At 31.4% G+C, this 27,373-nt stretch overlaps 1 protein-coding gene and 1 long non-coding RNA gene across 2 annotated transcripts in view; one reads left to right on the top strand and one right to left on the bottom strand.

Moving 5' to 3' along the window:
• LOC136968084 (uncharacterized) overlaps positions 1-27,373 on the top strand; it is a 385,441-nt gene that overhangs the window by 84,213 nt on the left and 273,855 nt on the right. The gene's annotated exons all lie outside the window — the stretch shown is intronic.
• On the bottom strand, positions 1,030-18,814 carry LOC136968081 (WD repeat domain phosphoinositide-interacting protein 4-like). Its single transcript, XM_067262048.1, has 11 exons — positions 18,612-18,814; positions 15,320-15,394; positions 13,411-13,515; positions 11,977-12,064; positions 7,638-7,732; positions 4,119-4,204; positions 2,227-2,349; positions 2,017-2,102; positions 1,827-1,928; positions 1,429-1,547; positions 1,030-1,330 (listed from the first exon to the last, which is right to left on the bottom strand). Exons 1-11 carry the CDS (start codon positions 18,661-18,663, stop codon positions 1,221-1,223), a joined length of 1,041 nt encoding a protein of 346 aa, XP_067118149.1. The 5' UTR covers positions 18,664-18,814; the 3' UTR covers positions 1,030-1,220.

Here is a 27,373-nt window from a genome sequence, read left to right as displayed (position 1 = left end):
TACATTGAAGCTAATTAAATTTGACATGTACATTAAATACTCTTTTAATGATAGATTTAATGTTCTTCAAAGAATTTAAAATAATTGGACATTTGAAAAGAATTTAATTACGAAAAACATCAAAAGTATTGTATTGTTTGATGATAAATGTCATTAAAAATTCAAGCTGTGCAGAAATATTTATTCGCTTGCAAAATAGCCCCCTGCTTCACGAAGGGCACAAAAACTGGCCTATTAATGCCTGTAGGGAGGATTTATCATTGGGCCAGAAATGGGGCCTGACGTATTCGGTTAGTTTTGTAATCTCTCATAATCTGTGTTATACGTATACATTCATTATTAGTAGCTACAAACACTAATAGGGCCCTCTCTCGTGCCCTTCGTGAATTTGAGTGGTGACGACGGACCCAACTTAACACGGTTAAATCACTTGTTGATTTTAAATTAAATTGGGTCCTCGGAGTATGCAATTTCCTTCTCCTCGTCAATTAATTGACGATATTATAAAATATGTAAATTCTGTATAATATCAAACAGCAATCCAGAATATATAAATAAATTAACTTATTTAATAAAATAATTTTGTAAAATGTTAATAATAAAATGATACATACGGACTATACGGCTAATTAATTATTATTCTAATAATTAAATTTAACTGTCTATCTCTGGTCTAAATTACTTAGTATTTTAATAATTAATTATACATATTATAGGCCAGTTAGAATCCAACTGTATCATTTAATTATCAAAATATATCGAGTTTCGTTTTATATGTAATCGTAAAATATTTTTAAATAAAAGTATTGGTATTAACTTGATCTCTCGAGGGATTATAACTGCATTAAATATATAATTTTGTAAATTAGAATTTTATATTACAGATAATATTTTACTCTCTATAATTATTAATTAATTATATATTTTGTCAAATTATAACTTGGAAGTTTGTGCTCTGATTAAGTATCAAAGTTGTTATATGCTTTTTCTTTACGAATTAATTAATCGAATAAAAGAAATCTCATCGAGTTGACTCTTAAAATTGATTTTTATTAGTGACTTCTATAGCTTATAATTTTCTTAAAATAAAAGTGAATTAAATACAATAATATATTTACATATTAATATATTTAATTCTTCTTACATATCATATATAATAAGAATGATAAAACATTTTTTTTATATAAAATGTGATATACATTATCGGTATTTACATGTAATTAAAAGTCGCTATCGCTACACACGTCGAGAAAAACATCAAATGCCTCTCTGTTGCAATTGCCGTCTTGAGTAAAAACGTATTTGTGAAACGTTCCATCCACACATATTGCTGAAAAGATTTAAATCTCTAATTTCCGTATATATTTAGAATATTTTAAAATTGTAATTCTCTATTTTATGAAAGAAATAGGCTAAAAATTGTCTTACCGTAAACCGAATATTTCGATCCAAAGGCACATATGCATGCACATTCGGCCGCAACTGTGAAATTAGCCAAAGCCCATTGAGAATCGACGTACTGACCCAGGAAACCCATTTTTGAAAATCTGGAATAAATTATTTTATGTTACAGTAATACCTTATATATATAATATTCTGAAAATTTAAGATACTTGGCTTAAATTTTAACAGTAATAATAATTATATAATATACAACAATCATTCTAAGTTGGTAAGATGCTAGTTGTATTGGAAGTTGGTGTATATTTGTGACATATTTACTTATTTAACATTGAGGTCAAGAAAATTTTTTTGAAAATTATAATCCCTGGCTGATAAAGTTTGAGGAAGAATGGTAAACACAAAACGTAATTTAATATACTTACGTAGAACGACGATTTAGTTTCGTATCTTTCAAAGCAAATATGTGGATTGTTCCTTTGTCACTTGAAACGCAAAGAAATTCTGAATTGTGACTAAAATTAATGCTAAAAATAAACAATTAAATTTCTATTAGAGTAAATCAAATGATAATATATGATATATATAATTAAATTAAAACTTAAAAATTAGTACCAATATAATGTAGCAGGATCTGCCCCTCTTCTCAATTCCACAAGTTGAATTCGTTTCATTGTATCAAAAACTCTTATTAATGTTCCCTGCATAAAAATTAAAAATATAAATACAGCAATTTATATATAAGAATATTAAATTCTTCACACTTTATCACAATAGAAATAAATTATGTCCATGTAAATCACTTAACAATAACCCAATAATTACTTTTTTTGATGCCGTAGCCACCATTGTTCCTTGCTGATTAATTGCTATACATGCAATTTCTGCTTGATGAGCACTTATAGTCACGGGGGCACTTGACATTCCAGGTTCGGTTGTAGTTAAGTCCTACACAAAACAATTTAAAAAAATTATTATTGTTATACATAAAAAATTTGCAATTTTTCTAAAAAAATTGGATTACAATTTTAAATGTACTTTTAGAAGTCAAATAAGTTTACGTTTTTTAACTTAAGAGTTCACTTCAGAATAATTTTCAAACTTTAAATCAATAGAACAGTAGTTCATTTTGTAAATCAGTATCAAACTAAACTTTTATAATCTTGATTATCTGATCTAAATGGAAACAGCAGCAGGTCAGATAATAAAAAATTTGTATAATACATAATCACGTATACTATGAACTATATTTGGAAACTGATTGATAGAACAGGCTCTGTAATGAAGTAAAAATTTAGAAACATCTCCATTTATTCAGTTTAGAATTGTATGATGCTTAACGCTTGCACGCAACTCTAAAATTGGATAAGTTTATCAAAGGAATTTTTTAAAATGTCTGGCAAAGAAGACAAAAGAGTAAAAAGAATAAACCTGTAACTAAATAACACTGAAGAATGGATATCTAGGATTGTATTACATTACATTAAAATTATAAATGATCAATCATTAAACAGGTTTTTATAAATGCTTATAAATAAACACATAATAATAAACAAATTTTTTTACTATTATTAATTTATTATATAATCAAAGAAAAACATTTTCTTCTTTCATTTGTAAAAGTAAGCATTAATTTTAATGTGAATTACAGTGGTGCCTCGAATAACGAACGCTGCGAACAACGGACTTTCTGTTTGGCCGTTACGTGACCCGAGCAACGGACTGGCTGCGAACAACGGACTTTCTGTTTGGCCGTTAAATGACCCGAGCAACGGACTGGCTGCGAACAACGGACTCTCCAGCATAATTGGTGACTGCTCCATGGGTGCGTTCTTTAATAGCGGTCGCTCTGCGTCTCCGCTACTACGGGAGTGCGCTGCTGTTTGTAGGCATTTAGGAACGAAAGAAAGAAAGATGGCGGCGCCTGCAATATCGATAGTATCGTGATGGAGGAATCTATAATTCTAAAATATGAGCTTTAAAAGGCAAAAGAAGAGTCCCAATTGTAAAATTTAACCATAAAATGGATTATTTGTTAAAAGAGCATTCAAAATAGCCTCGAAAAAAATTCGTAAAGGCACTTACATCACTGCGTGCGCTAACTCGCGCTTTCACAATTTCTAAATTCTTACTCATAAAACCACATAATGGACCCGGAAACGAAACTATCTGAGCCATGGAGGACGCCATGTTGCTTTCCACCGTAAACTACTGCTACAAGCGGCCGTTTTTTGCCATTGGACAACGTGCACTCCCACCGGAATTTAGGAACGCGTTCCACAGGAATTTTTAAACGGATGTCGCTCACGCAGAGTTACGCGGAGGAATAAAAGAACGCACCCTATGTTCATTTTTTATGCTGCAGAACGAATTAGATGTTTTAACATGTATTTCTACGGGAAAATGCGTTTCGTATAACGAACGTTTCACTTAACGGACGTGCACCTGGAACGGATTAAGTACGTTATATGAGGCACCACTGTAATAACTTACATTATGTTAATTTACATTAAAATTATTAGATTGTATTGAATTTTCACATCTTTTTGAAACATATTTAGCAATTTAAATTATTTTAAATAAATTTTTTGCTCATTTGAACAGTTTCTGATGTTGATTCTCCTGTTAATCTTATGGCATAAATTTTCTATCCATGTTTAAAAATAGATTTCATATATATGGTATTTATATTTTATTTCATATTTATGATTACTCACAACTAATTGTATGCTTCCACATTTATGACCAGGAAATACAAGTAACTGACGTTCTGCACTTGCAAATGGACTGACTTCACAGAGACCTAAAATTAATTAATATTTTATTCAAGTAAACATATAGTCTATAATACATATATGTATACATAATCCTATTTCTAACATTGAAAAGTAATCGTAAACAGATTAAAAAGTGTTCTGGAATTTAGTATTAAACAATAGTTTACTGCTAAGTAAATATATGCTAACTTTACTACAAAAAAGTCTCTTCTAAGTGAGTTAATAGCATGAAAAAGTAAAATATTTCTTTACAACAAATCTACTAGTTTAAATTGCTATGTGAGTATTATCCATAGTTATGCCATCTTATTTTTAGTAAATTTTTGCTGATTATAAGTATTTTCAGTTTACTCTAGACCAGGGGTCGGCAACCTACGGCATGCGAGACAATTTTCGGTGGCACTCTGATTGAATAGAAATGTAATAAAAATTAAATTTTAATTATTAATTTTTGAAGGACATTATAACCAGACCAATTTTGATACTATATATAACAAAATTGGTAAAATCATGTCAACACCCAGAATAACACCATAACTTAGGTTTGGCATAACAACACCACTGAAAGGTTGCCAACCCCTGCTCGAGACCATCTTCAAGTTCTCCATCTTTATGAACTTTTATCCTTAATTTTCTTGTGTTGCATTGTTAACATTTTCTATGGAAGCAGTCCTCTGCTTAATATGAAATTATCATGTATAAACTTAAATTGAAATTAGAACCTGATTAACTCAAACTGAGATAACTCAAAATCATTTTCTTTCCACACTCATCTAGCACAGGAATTTACAAGTTAAATCTAACTGGTTAACTTGAATTCCTCACAACTTTTTAACTCAAAGTCCAAAGTTTTTTTCCCCAGTCAATTGAAGTTAACCAGGTTCGACTGTATTTCATATCTACTAAATTGATAATCATATCCTTTCATGTCTCTCCTTAAAATATTTTTTTCAACATAAAATATTACTTAATCAATTTCAATTTTTATAGAACACATAATTCACATTTCTTTATAAAACAATCTAATTTTGAAATCTTATTGCTGATGTGGCATTTATCATTTCACAAACTAATGGATCGGATTCGTGATTCAGACACAGCGAGATAAGTGAAATATGATAGATAATTCATACCAGCTGATGAATTTACATGATATTCAAGAGTAAGATAAAATACAGTCAGCAGTTTCATAAAAATGGGCAAGAACTATTCAAAACAAAGAATGTAATGGCAGCAAAATATTTCACATTGACATTGACTATAGAGCAAAACTAATAAAAAACTATCAGTTAAATGAATATGGCAGTGGAGATGAAATTTTATATATCAAATGGTAAATTTATGTAAAACTACAAAAAAAACATTCAAACCATCATCCTAGGCAACCAATATTTCATATAAAAGTTACACTTGAATCATTAAATTCAAATTTTCAATTTAAATATCAATTTAATACACATTACAATTGTTATTACATTACAGTATTTCATTTCAACAAATTACAACCATTTATTATATGAAAAGAAGTAAGCTTTAATATTGTTATGTTTATAGTTATATAATAAATTATTTAAGATTTGCATTAAAAACAAGGTGTGAATAATTTAGCAATTTTGTTTGGTTCATTTGATATATTTGGATTTGACATTTTTACAAATTAGAAAAACACTTGCGTTTTCTTGCAGATGTGACCAAAGTTTAACTTTTATATAACAACACTTTATACTGGTAAATTTTATTTGTGACTTCCAGCATAAAATTAAAACAAATTCCTAATATAAATACAAAACAATAGAACTTAATCAAATTGCTTTATATTTAGGGTTGGCTTATGTAAATTTTATGAAACAACTAAACAAAAAATTATAATATTTGATATGACTAATACATCATACCATACAATTCTACAGCCACTTTCTAACTGAGAATATAAAAATAATGAAATGGCGACACTATTATTAGAGTCACATTTATTTTAAAAATTCCATGTTTAAAATTGTTCACAATAAGTATTTCGGCTGAATGCTAAGTCCAAGCTCTCCAGTTGTTATTATGTATATATATATATATATAATGTATTAAAACTCATCAGTATAATGACTTAATTCTTTACATGACACAAATTTACACACAATAGTCTGGTTAGAAAGTGGCTGCAGAATTTAATGATGTGATGTTTTAGTCATATATTGAACATTATAACTTTTCATTTAGTTACTTGACAATTTCTGAGTTAATTATATTATTTAACATGATAATAATTGATTTATCTTTTTAAAAAATAAATAAATCACTGGAGAAATATCCAACAAAATTTTTAATACTAAAAAATAATATAAAACAAAGTGTGGAATAAAATGGAAAACGCACAAATCCTAACTTAAAATTCACTAAAATTTTATGCCAAATAAATGTTATGTAATAAGTGAAAATGGAAAATGATTTACAATAACAGTTTATGTATGGAAATATGTTAAAAACTATTTTTATTAATACTATTAATGTTAATAAGTACTAAATACAGAAACATTATATTTCTGTATATTATATATATTTTTAATATATATTTAACAATTTAAAAGTATATAGTTACTTTATTTATATACTTAAATTAAAATATTTTTGTAATAATTTCTTTTGAAAAGTCTGGATTTTATGCTATACCTTTACAAAATCCATTAACTGGATCAAATTTATTATATGGTATATAGGTGTGACTCCCAGAATGCTCCGTGTCTGTTAGCAGAGCATCGTGAAGATATTCCACATGGGAGACGTTCAACAGAGCTAGCCAAAATAGTAATGAAATATAACTTTGATCCTCTGTGGTCACAAGTTTTGTTGGTAAAACACTGTGGAGATAGGAGAATCTTGTTCATTTGGGAATCTGTTTTTTACATCGATGTTACCCTGCAACTCTCCTACACTTGATATTCCAGTGCTATGTGTTGCACTGTTCAACTTGCTAAAATCATAGGTCATGCAGTTATGTGACAGGAACATCTGGTGACAAGGGGCTCCAGTGTTTACATTTTGTTTAAATTTTCTTTATATTCTTATCAATTATTTATGTGTATATTAATTCTGTTATTTTTTGTTAACTATTGCCATCATATATTATGTTTATTTTGTAATGGTGTGTAATTTTATATTCTGAAATTTTTATATTTCATGCTTGCGAGCAAAGAGCAATTTGAAAATGTGTTCTATCTCTAGATTTATAACATTCCATCTCCCATATTACTTGAAAAATGTTATATACTGCTGAGAGTTCATACTCATTAATTAAATATATTTACCAATAACACCAGTAGAAAATTTTTCTATTTTCATTTATCATTTATAAAATTTGTATCTAATTTTAAATTTCAGAGTTTATAACAAATTTTAATTATTTCATTAATAATTAAGTAATTTTATTTTAAAATATTAAATTAAAAACTATTCATTTTCACTTACCATTTGGATTTTCTCTTGTATCAAATGTAAATAACTTTGATGGATTGTTTGGAAAACTAAAAATGTGTATCTGGTGTTTTAATACTACAATTAATCTGCAAACAGAATATCATTTTAAAATAAAAATTTTGTATTTCAAATAATGAAAATATGAAAACAAAATTTATAAAATGACAAAAAGCAAACAATGTGCTTTTCATATATAAATAATTAATACATTACTAATATATATCTTCGGGCTGTAAAAACAGATTTACAAATTTCAATGACATTAATGCAAACTTACAACTAACCTTTTTTACATTTATCAACTGGCATTCATCTTTAAGCAAATATTTATTTTACATGTTATCCCACCATGCGCCCTCTATTTCCATTCCGCTATTTAAATTAATAGTGTTATTTGCATTGTTTTGAAAAATAAAAAGAATATTTTTCTGCTCTTGGTTTTTTGTCTCTGATAAAAGACAGTTGAGGAATGAAACAAACCAACAATTTTAAGGTTTTAGTTATTATTGTTTTTATTGACCGTATTCATCACGACAGGTGACAGCACCAGCACCAAAACATCCTGGACCCTTGGTACTTCTGGCTGTTTTTTTTTCCTTGCATGCCCAAGTAAACAACATATGTTTTAAAAAATGTCTTCAAATAATCATCTTAGAATCTGTAAAATAAGTAAAAATTGTCGAAAGGAAACTAAAAAGATTGTATTTTTAAGAATTAGACTAATTTTATAATTACAATCCAGCTTTGTAGAGGAGCAATAAGAGAAAAATACAAAGACAACAGTACTTAAACATTGTGGTAGGGAATAGATCAATTTAATCCATTCTCATGCATCTATACTTAAAATTGATCAATAATTTCTTTATATTTTTGCCCTCGTGAAACCAGTGAATAAATTACATAACATAAATTTGGCTTTAATGTTAACCAATAAAATATCTAATGCTGAAAATTAGCCTTTAACTTAAAAGTTTGCGTGATATTTTATTTAAAAAATGAATTTTTTAAAGCTTCATTTTCATTTTGTTTCTTAAGATAATGCTCGATATTTCAGCACATAACTGCAAAGTACACTTCATAAATATTAGAGGAATGAGAGATAGCAAATCGAGTGCAATATAAAATATGTAGTCCGTAAGATATTAATACGAGAAAATTTTATTAATATTTAAGAAAAATAAACATTAAATAGTAAAAACATACTGTAAATATTGTGATTTTAAGGTTATACAGGATATTTTGTAATCTGTACACATATCAAAAAGATCTAAAGATCAAAATATTGATAAATAAACATTATAAATGTAAAAAAAAATTAGTGAGGAATCCTAATATTTACATATTTTATCAAATTTAAACTGTATAAAACTGGATGTACCTTGATTATAAGTACATTAAACCAGATACTATATCTTAAACATGGTGTACCTTACTTATACAAGCTCTAGGTACATCCAAACTGTGGAATCAAGAGAAAAGGGAGTGCAAAATGCATGTTGCCAGAAAACCAGGTTAAAATTAATTTTTTGTATATTACATCATTACCACTGTAACATACAAAAAAACATTCCTTGACTTTTGCAATCCCCATCTGTCCTTGTATTTGTGCATAATATTCATGTTCTTCGTGGAGCTTCAAAATTTCATCTAGAAATTCTGGCTTAGTTTCTCTGACACTTAAATGCCTCTTAGAATATGCATATCCTCATTTGCTTGATCTCTAGTTTGAGATTCCACTAACTGAATTTCCTGTTTTGTTAAATTGATTTCATTGATGAGTTGGTTTTCAAGCTCAGTACATAATAATGAAACATCCTTGAAATGCATAACTTTATGAATAATTGATGGTTCGGGTGACTGTTCATTTGGTGCCAAGTCAAATTCTGATTCGCTACATGTTTCTGTTTCATCATTTTCAGAGTGACTTCTATGATTGACGTTTTTTACCAGTGGCCTGATTCATGAACGACAACATAAATCTATCTTTAGTAACAATCATAACTAATAAAGTTATAAAGCCATTAGTTATATTTTGTAAATATGTAATTACCTTCAGAGAGTCCAGAAAATATTTCTGATCCAACAGTGTTGGAGTTGGAGGATGTGATAACATTCTGTTTTTTGTTTGGCGCGAATGGATTATTCTGCTTTGATTTTGAAAAACAAATATTTGAAATTTGGCTTGATTCAACCAACATTATATTGAAACATCTTCTGTCCTGACTGTATTTTTCCTTTTACCATGCAAATCTAGGAAAAAAATGTTTCAGGCAGTTGTTTACAAACTCGAGATCACGGGTTGTGAAACAAGAGGTTTTACAATTTTGTTAAATAGGCCCTGTTTTGTGTAAAAGCAGAGCTGGTCTACAAAGTAAGCATAGAGATCCACTAACGTGATCTTGGGCCATGCTTTCACGCTATCGTAAAATAACATTTTTGCTAAATCGTCATCCATTGGATCAGGCAGTTCTTGCTTGTTGAACATTAACTTTTGCTTACACCTATGCCTGCTTAATTCATCTAAACCTTTATAATATTCGCTGGACATTTTTCGGAACAGAAATGATCGTGACTGATACATACAATGTTTTTCGCATCGACTATTAACACTGGCAACACAACTTCAATGCTCTACCAGAAGTTGAAGAAGGTCCAATCACATGACTTGCCTCAGGCTTTGTTTACTTTTAGACACGGTCAATAAGAATTTAAGTTTTAATCTTTTTATAATTCTTTAAGTATACAAAGTACAGTCTGAAGACTATCAATTACTACCCATAATAATGAAAAACCCTAATAAAAGTGTAATTAACAACAGAAAATAAATAAAAAAACAGTATATATAGAGTAAGGTTCAAAATATATAAAATATCATACAAAGTGTTAAAAAATACAATAAATAAAATATGGTAAAAAAATGTGCAAATATACATTGAAACGTAGCATTAAACTATGAAATTTCTGGAATAAAGTATTTTTCTGCATTTATTCTTAAAATATTTAAAATCAATAAAAAGTAAATTTTCTAAATTTTTGAGATGACCCAAATCATGGTAATAGAATGAGTGCCTAATAACGTTAAATTGGTATCGCAGGACTGACAAATATGAAAAATTTCATATATCACATGCAAGGATAATTAAAATATTATCCAAGAGGAAATCATTAAGTACTTAAAAAGTAGAACATGATCAAAAAACCCACAATTTACTGTTCAAAAATTGGAAAGTCCAGTCTTTTCTTGCCTCAGAAGTAGAACAAGTAAAAGGGATATTGCAAAGTTTGTTAAAAAGAATGTAAATTTTGTCTAACTCAGAAGACACCCTACGGAATAAAGAGGCTGCAGCACTAGAGTACATAAGTAAACAATGATAGATTGAAAGTTTGTGAAAAATGAAAACCAAAGAACATCTCCATAGCCTATGAAAATGGTGAGACTTCTAATAGTTTTATGAATATGGGGATTACAGGTAGTTTGTTGTAAAATATTATATCCAAGTCATTAACAGGATGAATGTAATTAATTTAAACACTGTTACTACAAAAAGTAAAATTACATAGATCTCTAGCTAATGAATACTGCATTGCAACAATTTCAGACAAATTAATATTTTAGTTAAATAACAAAAGATTGTCAGAAATTTTATTAAGATCCTCTTACAGGTAAGATCCTCTTCCTCTTATGGACACTGGGGTTGGGGCCGCTATGGCAGCCGGGAGTCATGCGGAGAAAGGAATTTGTGGTCTTTTAGTTATGGTTGCAACTATAATTAGAATTAGGGGGATTGGATCATTTAGTAGGGTATTTATGAATAAGATATCTCATGACCCAAAGGGAAGAGAGAGAGAAATTGCTATTAGAATTATAACGTCTCCAATTCGGTTCGATAGAATAGTGATTGTTCCTGCATTTATGGATCGTGAATTTTAGGTCACATTAACAATTAAGTCATCAGTACAGCAAATAATATGAGTTTACATTAGGGGAACTGCATGTAAGTGGGCAATAAAAACTAAACTTTCAAGCACATAGTCTTGAGAGATTCTACAAATCAGATAATTACAATAAGCAGAGTGTATTATATGTAATTTCATAAGAGAATTGATGAGAAAATTTTATGCTTGTTTACATCAAATAATTTCTAATATAATATTTTATAAAAAAATTATTATCTTGTCTTAGTAAATTTTTTTTATTTAGAAAAAAGTTTAGAAGATTCAATCTACTAAAGTTTAAACCTTTAACACCCGAGTGCTTATTTTATGAAATAGAAAATGTCATATTAAAGAAGAGTGTTACTAATTTATTTTAATATACATAAACACTTACTTGTCTCTCCTCATTCTAACTGCCAATACTGTTGAAACAAAAGTAAATTCTAGGACAAATTTTCCTGTTAAATCATCCCAGATCAAAACTAGATTTAAAACAAATATATTTAATTAACTTATTAAATTTTATTTATATATATATATATATTTTATATAATAATAATAATAATTTTTGAATTTATAGATAAAAAGTATTGAAAAGAGTACAACATTATTATTATAAAAATTGCCAGAGAAGAAAAGTAAATGTAAGAGTCAATTCATTACATTTTTATAATAACATTTCTGAATATAATTTTTCCTGTACATATTCCTTTAAGGCTTATGACAATTTATGATTTACATAAAAATTTATAACAACAAAAACTAGCTGATTATTTACTGCCTTTGTGATTAGATGAAAATCATTCCCTGTAAAATTAAAGTCTGTTTTATTTTTAAAAATTCAGCAAAGTTGCTCATTTTTGTTTGATATTTTTAAAATTTCTTATAATAGTTTTCTGTTTCATGAATAAAACAGAGTTGTTACTTAATTTCAAAGACTGCAAAGTTCTGTTTTCTTAAATAGTCATCTTTTTAAGAAATTAAATAAAATAAAAAATACTGCATGTTAAATTTAATGCCAGTTTTTAATTTATCTTAAATTTTGATTGACCTTTACAATCTATCAAAAGATAATACTATAAAAGTTTCAAAATTCCCATTAAAATTTAAAGTAACAAAAATTGTAATATATTGGAATAAATCTTCTAAACACTTAAAACTCTCAAGAGTTTTTGAGCCTTGTTGATTCATCTTCAGGGTTTAAATTATTTCCAACAACAAATATTTAATGTTATACATTCTAAAAATATTCCAAATAATTTAAAAATTTAATAGTTAAATGCCCTTTCTTGCATTATACAATCAAATGTTCTATCCTTCTATAGAATTATATATCTAGATGATATGCAGATGATTTTCCATCTATCCTCTTGCAATCTATTAACAAAATTCAAATTTCTAATCATACATTTATTCTACTAGTATGAAAATTTTTATATATATTCAGTGTTCTTCCCTGGAAAAGATTTAAAATGGTTGTTTAACAATGTTAGCTAGCTACCAGAGCAAATTTCCTTACAAACCTTAGTTAATGACGACAAAACAATTCTTGTACAACACTCAATTGCATACAAGTCTACAGAAAGCAATCTTTAAAAAATAATAATTGTAAATGAAATCAAATAAAAACTAATTTTAAATGGTCAAATATATTTAGCTGATTAATTAATGTAAAACTGGCTTGGAGAAAACACTGTACATTAAATTGTGAGCTCTTTTAAATTGATGTTTATGATCTGACATTTCTCAATGCTTATCATTATCAGTAGTAAGAACAGATTTTGATTTATTAATAATATATAAAAAAAATCTATAAAAATTAAATTACCTGTATTATCAGCAAACTTTGGTCTAGTCCCACCACCGACAATAGCTAATAAATTTGTTCTATGAAGCATTTCACAAAGACCTACACTCCCCACAACAGATAAATCTATAAAATTAAATTTTAATATATTAAACTATATTATTACAAAAAATAATTTCAGTACAGCAAATATAATGTTTGAATATTGTCTTATGATTTATAATTAATAATTTTATAATAGTGATTTTTCTGATCCTTTATTAATTACAAATTATCTCTACATTTACAGAAGTAATTGATTCTATAAAAACCATGTAAACAGAACCACAGAGTTGCATTTACAAAAAAATAACTCCATTTTAATGTTTAATAATAATGGACCTGCTAGAGGTAGAATAATAAACCCTATATGTAAAAGAAATAAATTTAATAAGCTTTCAAAATTTGTAATTTATTTTATTCCTATTGATATAGCTGTACAAATATTTTGTTTATAATAAAAGGTTATATGCATTTTAACACAACAGAGATGTTACCTTTAAGAGATAGATCTAGTGCATATGAAATACAGTATCACGTTTAAAATGTAGTATAAACGGAATGTAATACAATCATCATACTCTATAAAAACTCTATTGGCAATTCAAGCTGTACATCATTGTCTGAAAACAATTTCACTGTCACTTTTTACTACACATGTTAACTATACAAATAAATGGAATTATGCAATAAATTAAAATAGGGAAATTCTGAAATTTGTATAATTACAATGTGTATACAATACATGTATACTAGTAAATATACAATACATTTAACCCTTAAAAAAAAGCTAATATCGCAAATACTATAGTACAGATAACAGAGACTTATCACACTGCTACTGGTAACATCAAAATGACACTTCTATCATCAGAATGCAACTTTATTACTGGCAGTGTAGTTGGAAATAAATCTTGAACAGGTCAGTTTATAAACCAGTATTATATGTATACATTTATAGATTTAAAAACTGTTTTTGATTAGGCTATGTCTCATCTCTAAAACTGCACTGCTGTCAATGGCTGCACTGCACACCTTAGAGGTATGAAGGAGAACATGTCAAGAGTTGCAATTTGGCACAGAGTATTTGGTGCCCAATCATGCGCACATAAGAAAAACCAGACTTGTAGGTAGTCAGAGGACTAAGAACTGGGTCAAAATAAAATACAAAATGGTGAGACTGTTTCTACAAACAGGCGTGAGTGTGAGATTTGCACATGCATTGCTCACACTCTCCGAGACATAGTCTCGTCCCAAAAATGGCTTTGCCATTTTACTTGTTTAAAATTATTTTAGGTATGTTTTAAATTGTAGACTGTAATTAATGTCAATTACTCTGCAAATTTCAAGAAACTTTCTTTTGTAATGTAATATTAGACTTTTTCTGTTATTTCAATTGTATATAAACATATTTTTTGTTGAGTTATCTATATATATTTTTATGTATGGCTAATGAGTGTTTTGTGTACTGAAATGCACCAGTAATAAAGTTGCATTCTGATGATACCTGTCATTTTGATGTTACCAGTAGAAGTGTGATAGGTCTCTGCTATCTCTACTACGTATTTCAGATATTAGTTTCAACAGTTTTCAAGACAAGCTCTTTATAATATAACCTTTAAAAATTTTAAATGCATTATAACGACATCTAGCATGTAGTTGATTATTTACTTAAAATTTAAAAATTTTTCAACCATGATAAATGAATGTGTGTAAATGAAGACCACATAAATTGAGGAATTACTGTACCAAAAATGACATTAAAAAATCACAAACATAATTACTATATTTTTTTCTGTCATCAAATCTTAAGAAATAGTTTTACTTATATTATTAAAGAATTATTTTATAATTTTAATTATCAATAAATTATTTTCAACATGAAAATTACCTAAATGTGTCTTTTCCGAAAGAGGTTCCACATTGTAAATTCTTAAACCAGTATCCATAGAACATGTAAAACAGCCTAAAAATAAAAAATAAAAATATATTTACAGAATTATCAAATGTTTAATGAAGCAAATTCAGCAATTCCTATTCTTAAAATAGAATTTATTAATAAATTCTGCATTTACATGGATTAAATACTTGTTTACTTAAATATTCTTATATATATCTAATCACTTTTAATTAAATTTAACTTTGAAAAATCACCATAAATGAAAAAAACAAATGTTAATCAACATATTTATTAGTTACTCCATATTATCATCTTTAACCAAATCTTTAATAATTATAAAAATTTAAATTAATTCATCATTTCTCTGTTAAATTCTCAAAACTTTTATAAACTTGTAAAATATATATATAAATGGTCTTTGACTTCTGGACATTCAACATTAGACAACTCATTCTTTCATATACACTTTTCATGCCTCTATATCACTTTTTGTACACCGAATTTGCACTTCTATACATTTTCAGCTGACTAATAAAAAGCTTGAGCTCTTGTAAAATAGCATTTTCTTTCAGTTTTGGTAACGTCAGAATCATTTATGAAAATTAATTTTTGTCTGTTTTCCATTTAATCGACGGTTTTTTGTCTTATATATTTGCTGTAAAAAAACTACAACTTTCTTACCTTAATAAAAGATTTTATAATGTTTTAGCTCTCTCTTGGAACCAAACTCCCTTTATAACATGCAATTTCACTGTCATGCACATTTTTAGTAAAGTGTTAGGCCTACATTCGAAAGTCATGGACTGTCTGTTTATATGTGATATTTATGTGATGTGTGTGTAAATGTATATAATACCAATAAATCCAAATTGCAAAAGCCATTTTTTATCTAAAATACTCTTTTCTCACTTCAGTTAGACCTTCAAGTGCACATTTGACATCCGGGACAACATTTTCAAGTGTAATTCTTCTAGGATATGGCTCATATTTAGGGCCATACTTCATAGCCTCTAGAAGGAACAGAGACGGTTGAGGTTATCCCAACAGTCAGGTGTGCAAGATTTATTTGTTGGATTATGGAGTGTTTGATGTCATAGAATCCAGAACAGTTTACTATCGTACCTTTTCTTCATTTGATCAGACACCTGCGTCGCTAATTTAATGATCCATTCCTTGCATACCGGTCTATTGAAATAACCTTGCACCTACTCCATTCCTTCTAAAGGCTACAAAGTACAGTCCTAAATACGTGCCACCTCCTAGAAGAATTACACTTGAAAATGTTGTTCTGGATGTCAAACGTGAACTCGAAGAACTAAATGAAGTGAGCAAAGAGTATTTTAGATGAAAGACAGCTTTTACAATTAGGAGAAGGCTCAACTCTCAGCCCGGTAGGAGGCCTCCATAACAGCCACAAGAGATGGCTTGTAAGAAATAAATCCAACTTCAGTTTCTCTTCATATATATATTTCAATTTTACAAAAATAATTATAAAAATAAATTATTATATATTACAGGCATTTAGCATAAAGTTCTTTTATGATAAAAATAAGAACGTTATCTAATTGTTCAACAAACATTTTCACAATAAATACGCATAATTAGGTCAACTAGATAAGAAATTTTATCAAAATCCCTATTTACAATTTTCATTTATATCTTAACTATTTGTTTCATGTTTAATATAAATAAAAATTATATTTTGTAATGGATCTAGCATCTCGGAAAACTTAAATTGCTAATATAACTCGTATATAACGACAAATTGGATGTGGATTTTCAAAACTCTAGACCAGGGACGACAAACATTTTTAAGTCCACATGCCACATGTTTACTTCAAAACATGTATGCATATACCAAATTCTTATACTTGCAATAATGATATTTAAAGAAACAAAATTAATATGCTTCAATCAGAATAAACATAAAGAATTTAATTGAAAATGGAGGATTGGTAATAAACCAACAGGATAATTGAAAAGAAAAAAAACAAGCAATAAACCAAGATCGTATGATATGTTACCTGCAACTTTTGGCACAAATGCCGTAGGTTTGCCATCCCCAATCTAGACTTTGCATGACAATTAGCTTTGTAACATAATCTTGAAAAAATTAAGAGAAACTTTTAAGCAAGATTTACATTGGTATATGCATCATTATAAAGTAGATACAAACTTCCAGTTTGTTCCCTTTCAGTAATCATTCATCCAGTTCATAAAAACTAAAAAATATCTCATCTTTTGACAAACTGAAGTTTGTCAAAAAATGAGATATTTCAAACAAACTTCAGTTTGTTTGATCAATTAAGTTTTATATCAAGCATTCATTCGTAACCTTTTCGACCACTCACATTATAACTCAATTTGCATCAGGTAACATAATACAAAGTAAATTTCACTTTCATCAGTGTTTGTTTTATTCATTTATAGTGTCTCGTGTGACAATGTGAACGTAACTTTAAATCTTTACAATAAAGATATAAAATCATCTATCATAAGGTGTTTTAATGATATCCACATGTAAACATAGAAGAAAATGTCCAGAAAAACATGGAAATAATTAGTATTTATGTAAAGAATAAAAGTGTAAGCTTTAATCGATACATTTAGGAACTTTCTTTTACCCTATACAGAAATATATAATCATTGGCTGCGTTCAGCAGAGTCAACAGTTGAAACTAAGCAAATGTGGCTGTTACAAAGTTATATCTGCCGAAGAATAATGACGTATGCATTGGAACAGGATCAGCCACCATTGGTCAGTGTAAATGAGAGATGGCTGCGTTCAGCAGAGTCAACCTGAGCATAGGTCTTTCAATCGGTAGCTGTTACGTAGTTACATCTGCCAAACGACAAGCGACGTATGCGTTGGAACAAAAAGCAGCCATCTTTGGCCAGTTTCAGGTAGCATAAATGAAAGATTCTACTAAATGTGATGTCAAAATACCAAACATGTTACAAAACAGTGCTATCATAGAGGGCGTTCTGCAGAAAAGTGTTCGACGGCTCCGTAACTATCGAGTCTGCTGAACGCAGCCATTCTCTCTCTCTAGTTCTCTATATAATTTTAATTTTACACTATTAACTTTATACTGTATATTTTAAAATTTCATTCACAAAATTATTAAATTCTAAGCTTTAAAAAAATAAAAACATTTAATACTTTTTATAATAATTTAAGTTATATAATTAAGACAATGTGATTTGAATCACACATGAAATCTATTATTTACTACACAATACTCTATTGTTTATTTAAATAAATAGTTATGTGACGTCTTACCGTGATCTTGATTGAATCGCAAGTTTTGAACGTTATTATATGTGCTAATCATTTTTACGTGTAATATTTTAGAAAATTAAACTTTACATTCGGAGAAAAATATTAAAAACAAAAATACTTCGATCAAAAACAGACGATCATATGTTTGCCAACAAAAACAGAAATCGTGAGCGATACAGCTTCGACCAATAAAGAAGCGCTAATTCTATGACGTTTATAATCACGTGATTTCACTCGACTAATAACAGTTTTAATACGTAACTTCAATATTGACCGATAATATCCGAAAATGGGAATAGGTTGCCAATCGGAAATTACTGAATGATCCAAAAAATAAAAATAAGACTCATTGAGTAAATTTTTACGATATTATTATTAACTGTGTTTAGAAAAATATAATTAAATTGTAATTTCATTTAACTATGCGAATTATCTAATAGATTGTTTCTTTAATTTTTTGTGCTTTGTAAGTACAGTACTAAGAGTGTGTTAGGACGGCCGAATGGCCGAGCGGTCAAGATGACAGCCTACCGCTCTGGGGGACCCGGGATCGAATCCGAACGGGTCGAATAATCCCCAGGAATTTTTCGGGGGTGGTCCGTTCGGATATGTCGGGCCCCGTCCCTCACCACCCGATCGCCCCATTGTGGGCCTGGCCGAACCCATAATGGGTCTACTAAAAGAGGCCCTCTTAGTGCCCACAGGGCGGAAAGAGTTAAAAAAAAAAAGTACTAAGAGTGTCTCTTTTAGCAAGCCCGTTATGAGTTCGGCCAGGTTCACAATGGGGCGGCCGGATGGCGAGGGACGAAGCCCGACATAACCGTATGGACCACCATCTGAAAAATTCCTGGGGCTTCCGTCCGAATTCGATCCCGGATCTCCCAGAGCGGCTTCTAACTTCACCGTCAAAAAAAGCGTAATGCAAAATCGAGAGTGGGAGTCGATTTGGACTCACAACAGGTTGCGTTTATGCTTCGTGCGCATTTTTTTCGATGCGCGTGCGGCTCGAACTTCGAAGCATCGTTCGAACTCCGAGGCGAATTTTTGTTGAATTTTGCGTTTGAAGTACGAGGTTCTGCTGTACTTTTATCTGAATTTTTTACTTAACAATTATGACAATTGACAGCTGAACAATATCTTCAGTAACTTTTTGCCATTTTGACCATTTTGTCATGTACTTTTGAAACTCCAAAAATTTGTTCACATTGTTGAATAAACTGGCAAAAAAAACTATCAGTTGGCATAACTAGTCGACTTGTAGTATGAAGATGCTTTGTGTTTGAGTAATTAAAAATAACGCTTGATGAACGTTAAATTTAACACAGTGTTTTTTCTAAAATTGATCAATCAGTCTGTAATATTTATGCGAACCTTTATTAATTTCTCAGCTCTGTTATATGCTAGGTAACAAAGAGAAAGTGTGACGATTGGTCAAAAAATCACTCGCCCCCCAGATTTCTACATTTCTGGATTCAGGGCACCTTTAAATATCGAGAAATGTAAAAAATCGGGGTTTTTTTCCTCTATGTGTGGATGTTAGTGTGTGTGGGAGGACACCATTCTATTCACCCTGTTTAAAGCTTAATAACTCTTGTGTTTTTTGTGGAGAAATTTGTGAAATTTTGCAGAGAAGTTTGTGTATTCGAGGGATTGATGCTAATAAATTTTGGTAGTTAAAGGTAGAAGGAGTGGAGAGAGAAAGAGGGTCGTGTGTATCTTGAATAGTGTCGGATTTAATAACGATTTTACTCGTTTATTAACAATTAAAATTTTTTATAAAACCCATCCCTACCTCAAAATTAAGTTTTTTTGCCATTTTATAATAATTAAAAATATAAAACTACAATAACTATAAAAACCACAAATTTGTCTTGTAAATTTCTTCCCAGCGCGGTGCACTTTAATGTGTCTCTGCTCTGCCCTTATTATAGTTCACCGTTCTGCACTGTTATACAATAGATACCATACAAACAATATACAGGGAGATGTTCCATCCTTAATTTTAGATACTACTAGCTGACCCGGCCACGCGTTGTTGTGGCTCAAAATGTATCTATTATAAATGTGTAACACTTCCCCCGTAAAGGGAATCTCAAAAAATCCCTTTTTAATGTATATTCTGTTGACGTCACCTATTAAAACGCGATTAAAAACGCAAAAAACCGCACGTAAAATAGTATAAATAGAAGCCGAGTTCTTCACAGTAAGCCTTAATCCTGTCCCTTTCCCCCGTAGGGATAATTTCGACATGTATATTATATAAAAACACGTGCATATTCGAATGCAACGTTGTGTGAAAATTTCAAAGGAATCGGTAGGAACAAACAAACGTTATATTTTATTTATATAGATAGATAGAAAATGATCTTTAGTCCATTCTCACAGAAAAGCATAATGCCTCACAGAAAAGCAAACTTAAGTCGTCAGAAGTTAGCGCCATCTGTTGGACATGAAAGCCTTAATCCATATATAAATATATTTTTGAAAGGGGGGAAATGGTGATCTTCACATATGCCACAAACCTTTGCGGGAATGTATTAAACAACTTCCCAAAGTTTCATGGCAATCGGATAAATGGTGTGGTAATGCATGAAGGACAAACACACACACACACACACACACACAGACATACATTCGTTTTTATATACAGTGGTACCTTGACATACGAGTTTAATTCGTTCCGTAACCTTGCTCGTATCTCAAATTGCTCGTATCTCAAAGCAATTTTCCCCATTGAAATTAATTGAAATGCCATTAATCCGTTCCAGTTCCCAAAACACCACCTCAGTTGTTTTTGTTAAGTGTTTTTGAATAAGAAAAAAATGTATTTACAAGAAGAAACATTTATTTATAAATAACAAATACATATTCTATAAAAACATAATAAAAGAAAAAGTGAAGTGCTTACGGAAGCGCTTAATTTTCGTCACTGGTCTTCGCTTTTTTCGTCACGCTTTGCTCATTTTCACCTGCAGATCGTTTAAAAAAAACTGTCCAAGGAGGTTTGTTTTTTTTTCTCTTTCAGGATATTGCGGAAATGAGTTAGGCAAGTTTCGTTGAACAACTCCGATGCACGACCAGTTGCAACTTTTTCGGGGTGATTTTTATCCACGAACTGTACAACTTTCTCCTACATTGCCAAGATCTCCTTTATATCTCTTGTTGAGATAACCTCCTCCATCTCTGGCTCCTCTTCAAAACTACTTTTTCGTTGAACCACCGTTTGCTGCTGCGAATGTAGATCGTGTAACTCCTTGGTTGTCAGCTCCTGAGACTGTTCCTCGACGAGTTCGTTCACATCTCTCTCATCCACCTCCAGACCCATGGATTTTCCCAGAGAAACAAGCTCCTCTACCACTGACACTTCGGGTTCCAATCCCTCGAAGGCTTTTTCAACTACAGCCTCAGGCCACAGCTTCTTCCATGCAGAGGTTAAGGTCCTCGTTGTAACACCCAGCCAGGCCTGATCAATAATTTTTAGGCATATCACGATGTCAAAGTGGTCCTTCCAGAACTCTCGAAGGGTAAGGTTTGTGTTTTCCGTCACCTCAAAGCAGTGCCGAAAAATGTGCTTGGTGTACAACTTTTTAAAATTAGAAATCACCTGCTGATCCATGGGCTGCAGGATAGGAGTGGTGTTGGGTGGTAGGTAGAGAACCTTTATAAACTTGAACTCTTCGAGTAAATCATCTTCGAGATTTGGTGGGTGAGCAGGGGCATTGTCGAGGACAAGAAGGGCTTGCATGGGTAGGTTGTTTTCCTGTAGATATTTTTTAACAGAAGGGCCAAACACCAGGTTTATCCACTCCACAAAGAATTTCCTGGTGACCCACGCCTTCGGATTTGCCCTCCACATAACTTGCAGTTTTTCTTTTAAAATCTTATGTGACTTAAAGGCTCTGGGATTTTCCGAATGGTATACTAGCAGAGGCTTGATTTTGCAGTCGCCACTCGCATTGGCGCAAAGTGCTAGAGTTAATCTATCCTTCATGGGTTTGTGACCTGGCATCATCTTCTCCTCTGCCGTTATGTAAGTCCTATTCGGCATCCTTTTCCAGAAAAGCCCTGTCTCGTCACAGTTGAAGACTTGCTGGGGGATGTATCCTTTGGCTTCTATCAGTTCGGAAAACGTTTTGATGTAAGCCTCAGCTGCCTTCACATCCGAACTTGCTGCCTCACCATGCCTGACGACGAAGTGAATGCCGGTCCTTTTCTTAAAGTTGTCAAACCAGCCCCCGACTGGCTTTAAACGAGTCTTCCGATTCCTCGTTTGTGGAAGTGTGTGGGATCTGCTTCAGCAAATCACCGTAAATCGCTCGTGCCTTCTCACATATGATGCTTTGTGTTAAGGTTCCTCCTTGAAGCTGCTTCTCTGTCACCCACACCATCAGTAGTTTTTCCATCTTTTCATGGAGAGAGGTCCGGAGCTTAGAAATTATTGTAACGCCCTTAGCTGGCGTTATACTCTTTATCAACTCCTTCTGTTTAAGCACAGTACATATCATTGATGTGCTACGCCCGTACATCCTCGCCAAGTCAATTACTCGCACACCTTGCTCATGTTTTTCTATGATTTCACGCTTTAACTCAATAGACATCATCTTCTTCTTCGGACCCATAGTTATAAAAATAAATGTGATAATGTTTTGTAAATGTACAAAAAGCAAAAAACGCGAACCCAACTTATCAAAAATGCTTCGAAAACGAGGGAAACAAGCACACAGACTGAGGTCTAGTCTGAAGTGGGAAAAACCGTTAGACGCTGCACACGACCCCAACATGCGGGACGCATGTTGGGGTCGTGTGCAGCGGTGTAGTGTGCGATTCCTCGTATCTCAAATCTTGCTCTCATCTCAAAGCAAAATATCGCTCGCTCGGCGGCTCGTATCTCAAAACACTCGTATATTAGGGCACTCGTATATCGAGGTACCACTGTATATAGATGATCAACGAAGACCTTCTTCACACTGCCAGAAATGAATTAAATTGTATACATATTACTGTAATTTATTGTTTGTATTCAAATAGCTCAATATTCCAAAAAATTTTGTATTTTAAATGTGTTCTTAACTATTCTATACAAAAAAGAAAGTTATCAATATTCTGTGATTTTTAAAAACCTGAAGATGGCCTGAAGAACAAGTTGAAAACGTTACAGTTAACACTGATGACACGACTGAGTGTTCATTCCAAGTTCGACAGTGCAATGTACGGTACAGTACGTTCATTCCAAGCTTCACACCACCTTCAAGCGTCGGGGATGGTCCGTCCGGATATGTCAGGCTCTGTCCCTCACCACCCGGCTGCCCCATTGTGGGTCTGGCCGAACCCATAATGAGCCTTTTAAAAGAGGCCCTCTTAGTGCCCACAGGGCAAAAAGAGTTAAAAAATTACAGTTATTTTGATACAAAAAAAAATATTCATATATCTCGAAATGTTTGAGATAAAAAAAATTTAAGAACTAAACAACCATTCTAACAATTGTTTCGACTCTTATTATTCTGGAAACAATACTTATCAACAACAATAAAGATAATTTCAGCTATTGTAATAATACTTTCGAGTCATCGTTGCTACACATCGGAAGGATATTCTTGTGCCTGGAGTACACCTTCATTGTAAGTATCTGGCGTGGACCCGGGGACAAGTCCACGAAATATTGTTACAAATACTTGATTGATATCATATTAATTGGTACTGTACAGCAGTAGTTGATATATAGCAGTAAATGTATTACAAATTTCACGTTCCATCTACATTAGTTCAATTACAATTACTCGACTTAGCTGTATAGTTATCACCATCTTGATCATTGCATACTTATCAGTGGCGTGCCGTCATTGGAAGCGGTGGAAGCGCCGCATCCACCTTCCAATAACCTTAATTGTATTTTCTAAAATATAAATTTTCATATTTTAACGTACTTTGAATTAATTAAAATTAATATTTTATTATAACTGCATTATGTATCTTATTAAAAAATTCTATACTACATGTGAAAAAAACGATAAGATTGCTATTGTATATTCGAATGTCAGTGGCGGAATGGAAGCGCTTCCGAGACAGCTTTCACGGCGAGAATAACTGAATGGGGTAAAGCAGCCAGAGGGCATTGGCGCATGCGCTTTACAGAGCACCAACCTCAGCCGGTTTAGCTGGTGGAAACTACACACGTGTAACGCTTCTAACGATTCTATCCCTTAGCCACTGGTAGGGAGCTATCTGACTGAGTGAATTGTTTAAGATTTAAAAAGTAAAGAGTATTCAATGTTATTTTTATGCACGTTTTTTTTGCAAAGTTATATTTAATTACAGTATAATTAAAAGAAATTATAATTATATTGACAGATTTTCAGACATAAAATCTTTAGAATTTTTATCACTTTTAGATGTTTTTCATAATATTAAAATTATTAACAATTTTTCCAAGCGTATTTTAATTCTTTAAATTAAATAAATTTTATGGAAAATTTTTTTATTTATCTAAATTACGTAGTGAATCGCAATATTCGTGTCCGGACTACATTGACAAGTAACTCTCAGACATAAAACATATTATAATTAATGTCGAGCCGAACAAAGACGTACTAAAAGAATTATATGATTAATATCATTCATTTTTACGGTACCATCTACCAGTGCGTCTGTTGAGCGCGATTTTTGACCACGAAGCAAATTCATTCATTGGCCAGGAACACTCGGTCGGAGGAAAAATTGTCGCTAGTGTTGCTTTCGATAGAAAAAGTGCTTTTAAATACATTGATGGAGTCGACGACCAGCGACTTTTATGATAAAATAATTAACGACTTTGCGGAAAAAATCGCCGAATAGAGTTCGTTCATAAAAAATTAAAAAAACAAGTTGTTCTATCATTGTTTGTATCATATAAATTTGTATTATGTATGTATTCTTTGTATTTTAGAACTAAAATACATAAATTGTTTGTTTTTGTCATTTCCACTATTTGTTTAAAACTTTTATAGAAATGTCACGTACCGGACAGGTCTGACCCGTCACGAAAGACGCGAAAAAACGGTTAATTTAGAGAAAAATTTATTAGTTTAAAAAAACAGGTAAAAGTCGTTTGTAGTCTTTCACTCATTGTTTATATCAAACTGCCAGGCAGAAACCATAAATCGCGGAAGGAAGTCGTCCTATGATCGGTGGAAGATCGAATTCATCTTCGATTTTGACTTTTCTCACTCTCCAGGTAAGAGTCTCGTTACGTTTAGTAACGAGGGACCAACCACTCGGGAAGCGTGATTGAGGGAGAACGACCAATCAAATTGGACGAAAGAAAGAACGGAGATTGATATAATTTCCGACTATCGAGGACACCTGGCAATCGGTTAACGTTCCGAATAACCGAAACGCCGTGTGTCAACGCGCAAAAAAAAAAAAAAAAAAAAACAATTTCTCGTTTATTGTGCCAACCTGTAACCCGTGCCACTTCGGACTTAGACCGTGTCCCCGACGCCAACGGACGAAGTCTCCCCGTGCCTTACAGACTCGTCAACGCCATTGTCCCGGGCCACCTTCGATCGACCATCGAAGAACCACATCGACGCTCAGGACGTCCGAACGGCTGATTGTCCTAAAGCAAACTATTTTGTACATAGTGTATGTTTATTTTATGTTAAAATACACGGTTTTTGTCAGTTACTTGCCGTCTTTGTCTCTACAGCCACCACCCATGTACGAGTGGACCCTAGACTATTACTGACGCGCAATTAACTGATTGCCCCTGAAAGTCGGCTTCTTACAGAAACACAGCTTCCCTATCATCAAATGTCACGGCTGATACTTATTATCAGGCAAGTATATATCATTTATTCATCTGTTAGCGCGAATTTCAAAAATTGAAAAGTCTGTTTTTTCATATTCTATACAACACTTCCTTATAAACGCTCCTCACGATAACATTCAAAATTGAATCGTTATGTAATTTTTTCATCGCATCCATTCATTTACATATCACGCGTCACAGCTGTAAACAACACCATCATATATAACAAACACTGCTTTCCAAAATCCAACCCCTAGGTCCTCGTCCTGGAAAGTGGAAACGCTACTCGGCGATTTTGAATGGCGGCTAAAGGGGCTCTAGTACACCAGATTTACTAGTACACACTACATTTCACAGAAGCTTTCCTGTAAAAGTTTCTGGCTACCGATATAACAGGTGTTTGAAAACAATGCTGAAACTTACACGGAGTTTTTTTTAATAAATTCTATTTCCGGTAAACAGGGGTTGACGTCAACGGGTTCGGGCCGCAAGCTGCCACGCGTCCATCCCAAAAGTTTTTTGCTAAATACATAATTTCGGCGTAGAAAGTCGATCGTTTCATCAAAACTGACCACTATTTTTCAATTTTTTCAGCTATGTTTCGCAATATGTTAGTGTCCCGTCTAGGGATTGCAATTGCTAGATCCCTCATCCAGCAATCCAGCTGGATCCAGCGCATTCTTCGGCCTGCTGGATCCAGCACTTGGTGCTGGATCCAGTGCTGCGGATCCGCAAATACTCAATTAACTTTCTAAATAATTGCGCAAAAGTCTACGTCGTCGCGTTGCCGCTTTGCTAACTACTAGACTGCTACTAATTACTTACTCACTACTTTACTAACACTAATAATTAAATTACTTATAAATAAACTATACCTTAATCAATCCAACAAAATTTAATAAAATAATAATGTATTCAATCGCTTTAACGATCTTCCTCAGTTACAAAAAAAATACAACATTAACTATAAAACATA

Source organism: Centruroides vittatus, unplaced genomic scaffold, assembly GCF_030686945.1.
Source record: "Centruroides vittatus isolate TY-2023 unplaced genomic scaffold, ASM3068694v2 contig_1388, whole genome shotgun sequence".
Classification (NCBI taxonomy): domain Eukaryota; kingdom Metazoa; phylum Arthropoda; class Arachnida; order Scorpiones; family Buthidae; genus Centruroides; species Centruroides vittatus.
This window is presented reverse-complemented; position numbering and strand designations above follow the sequence as displayed.

Excerpts from the sequence above, each read along its gene's own strand:
- LOC136968081 (XM_067262048.1), bottom strand. The coding sequence starts at position 18,663 with ATGATTAGCACATATAATAACGTTCAAAACTTGCGATTCAATCAAGAT. Across the intron at positions 2,350-4,118 it reads GTGGAAGCATACAATTAGTT|GACTTAACTACAACCGAACC; the intron begins GTGAGTAATCAT and ends TGTTTTGTGTAG. Across the intron at positions 1,929-2,016 it reads GATCCTGCTACATTATATTG|CATTAATTTTAGTCACAATT; the intron begins GTACTAATTTTT and ends GTTTATTTTTAG.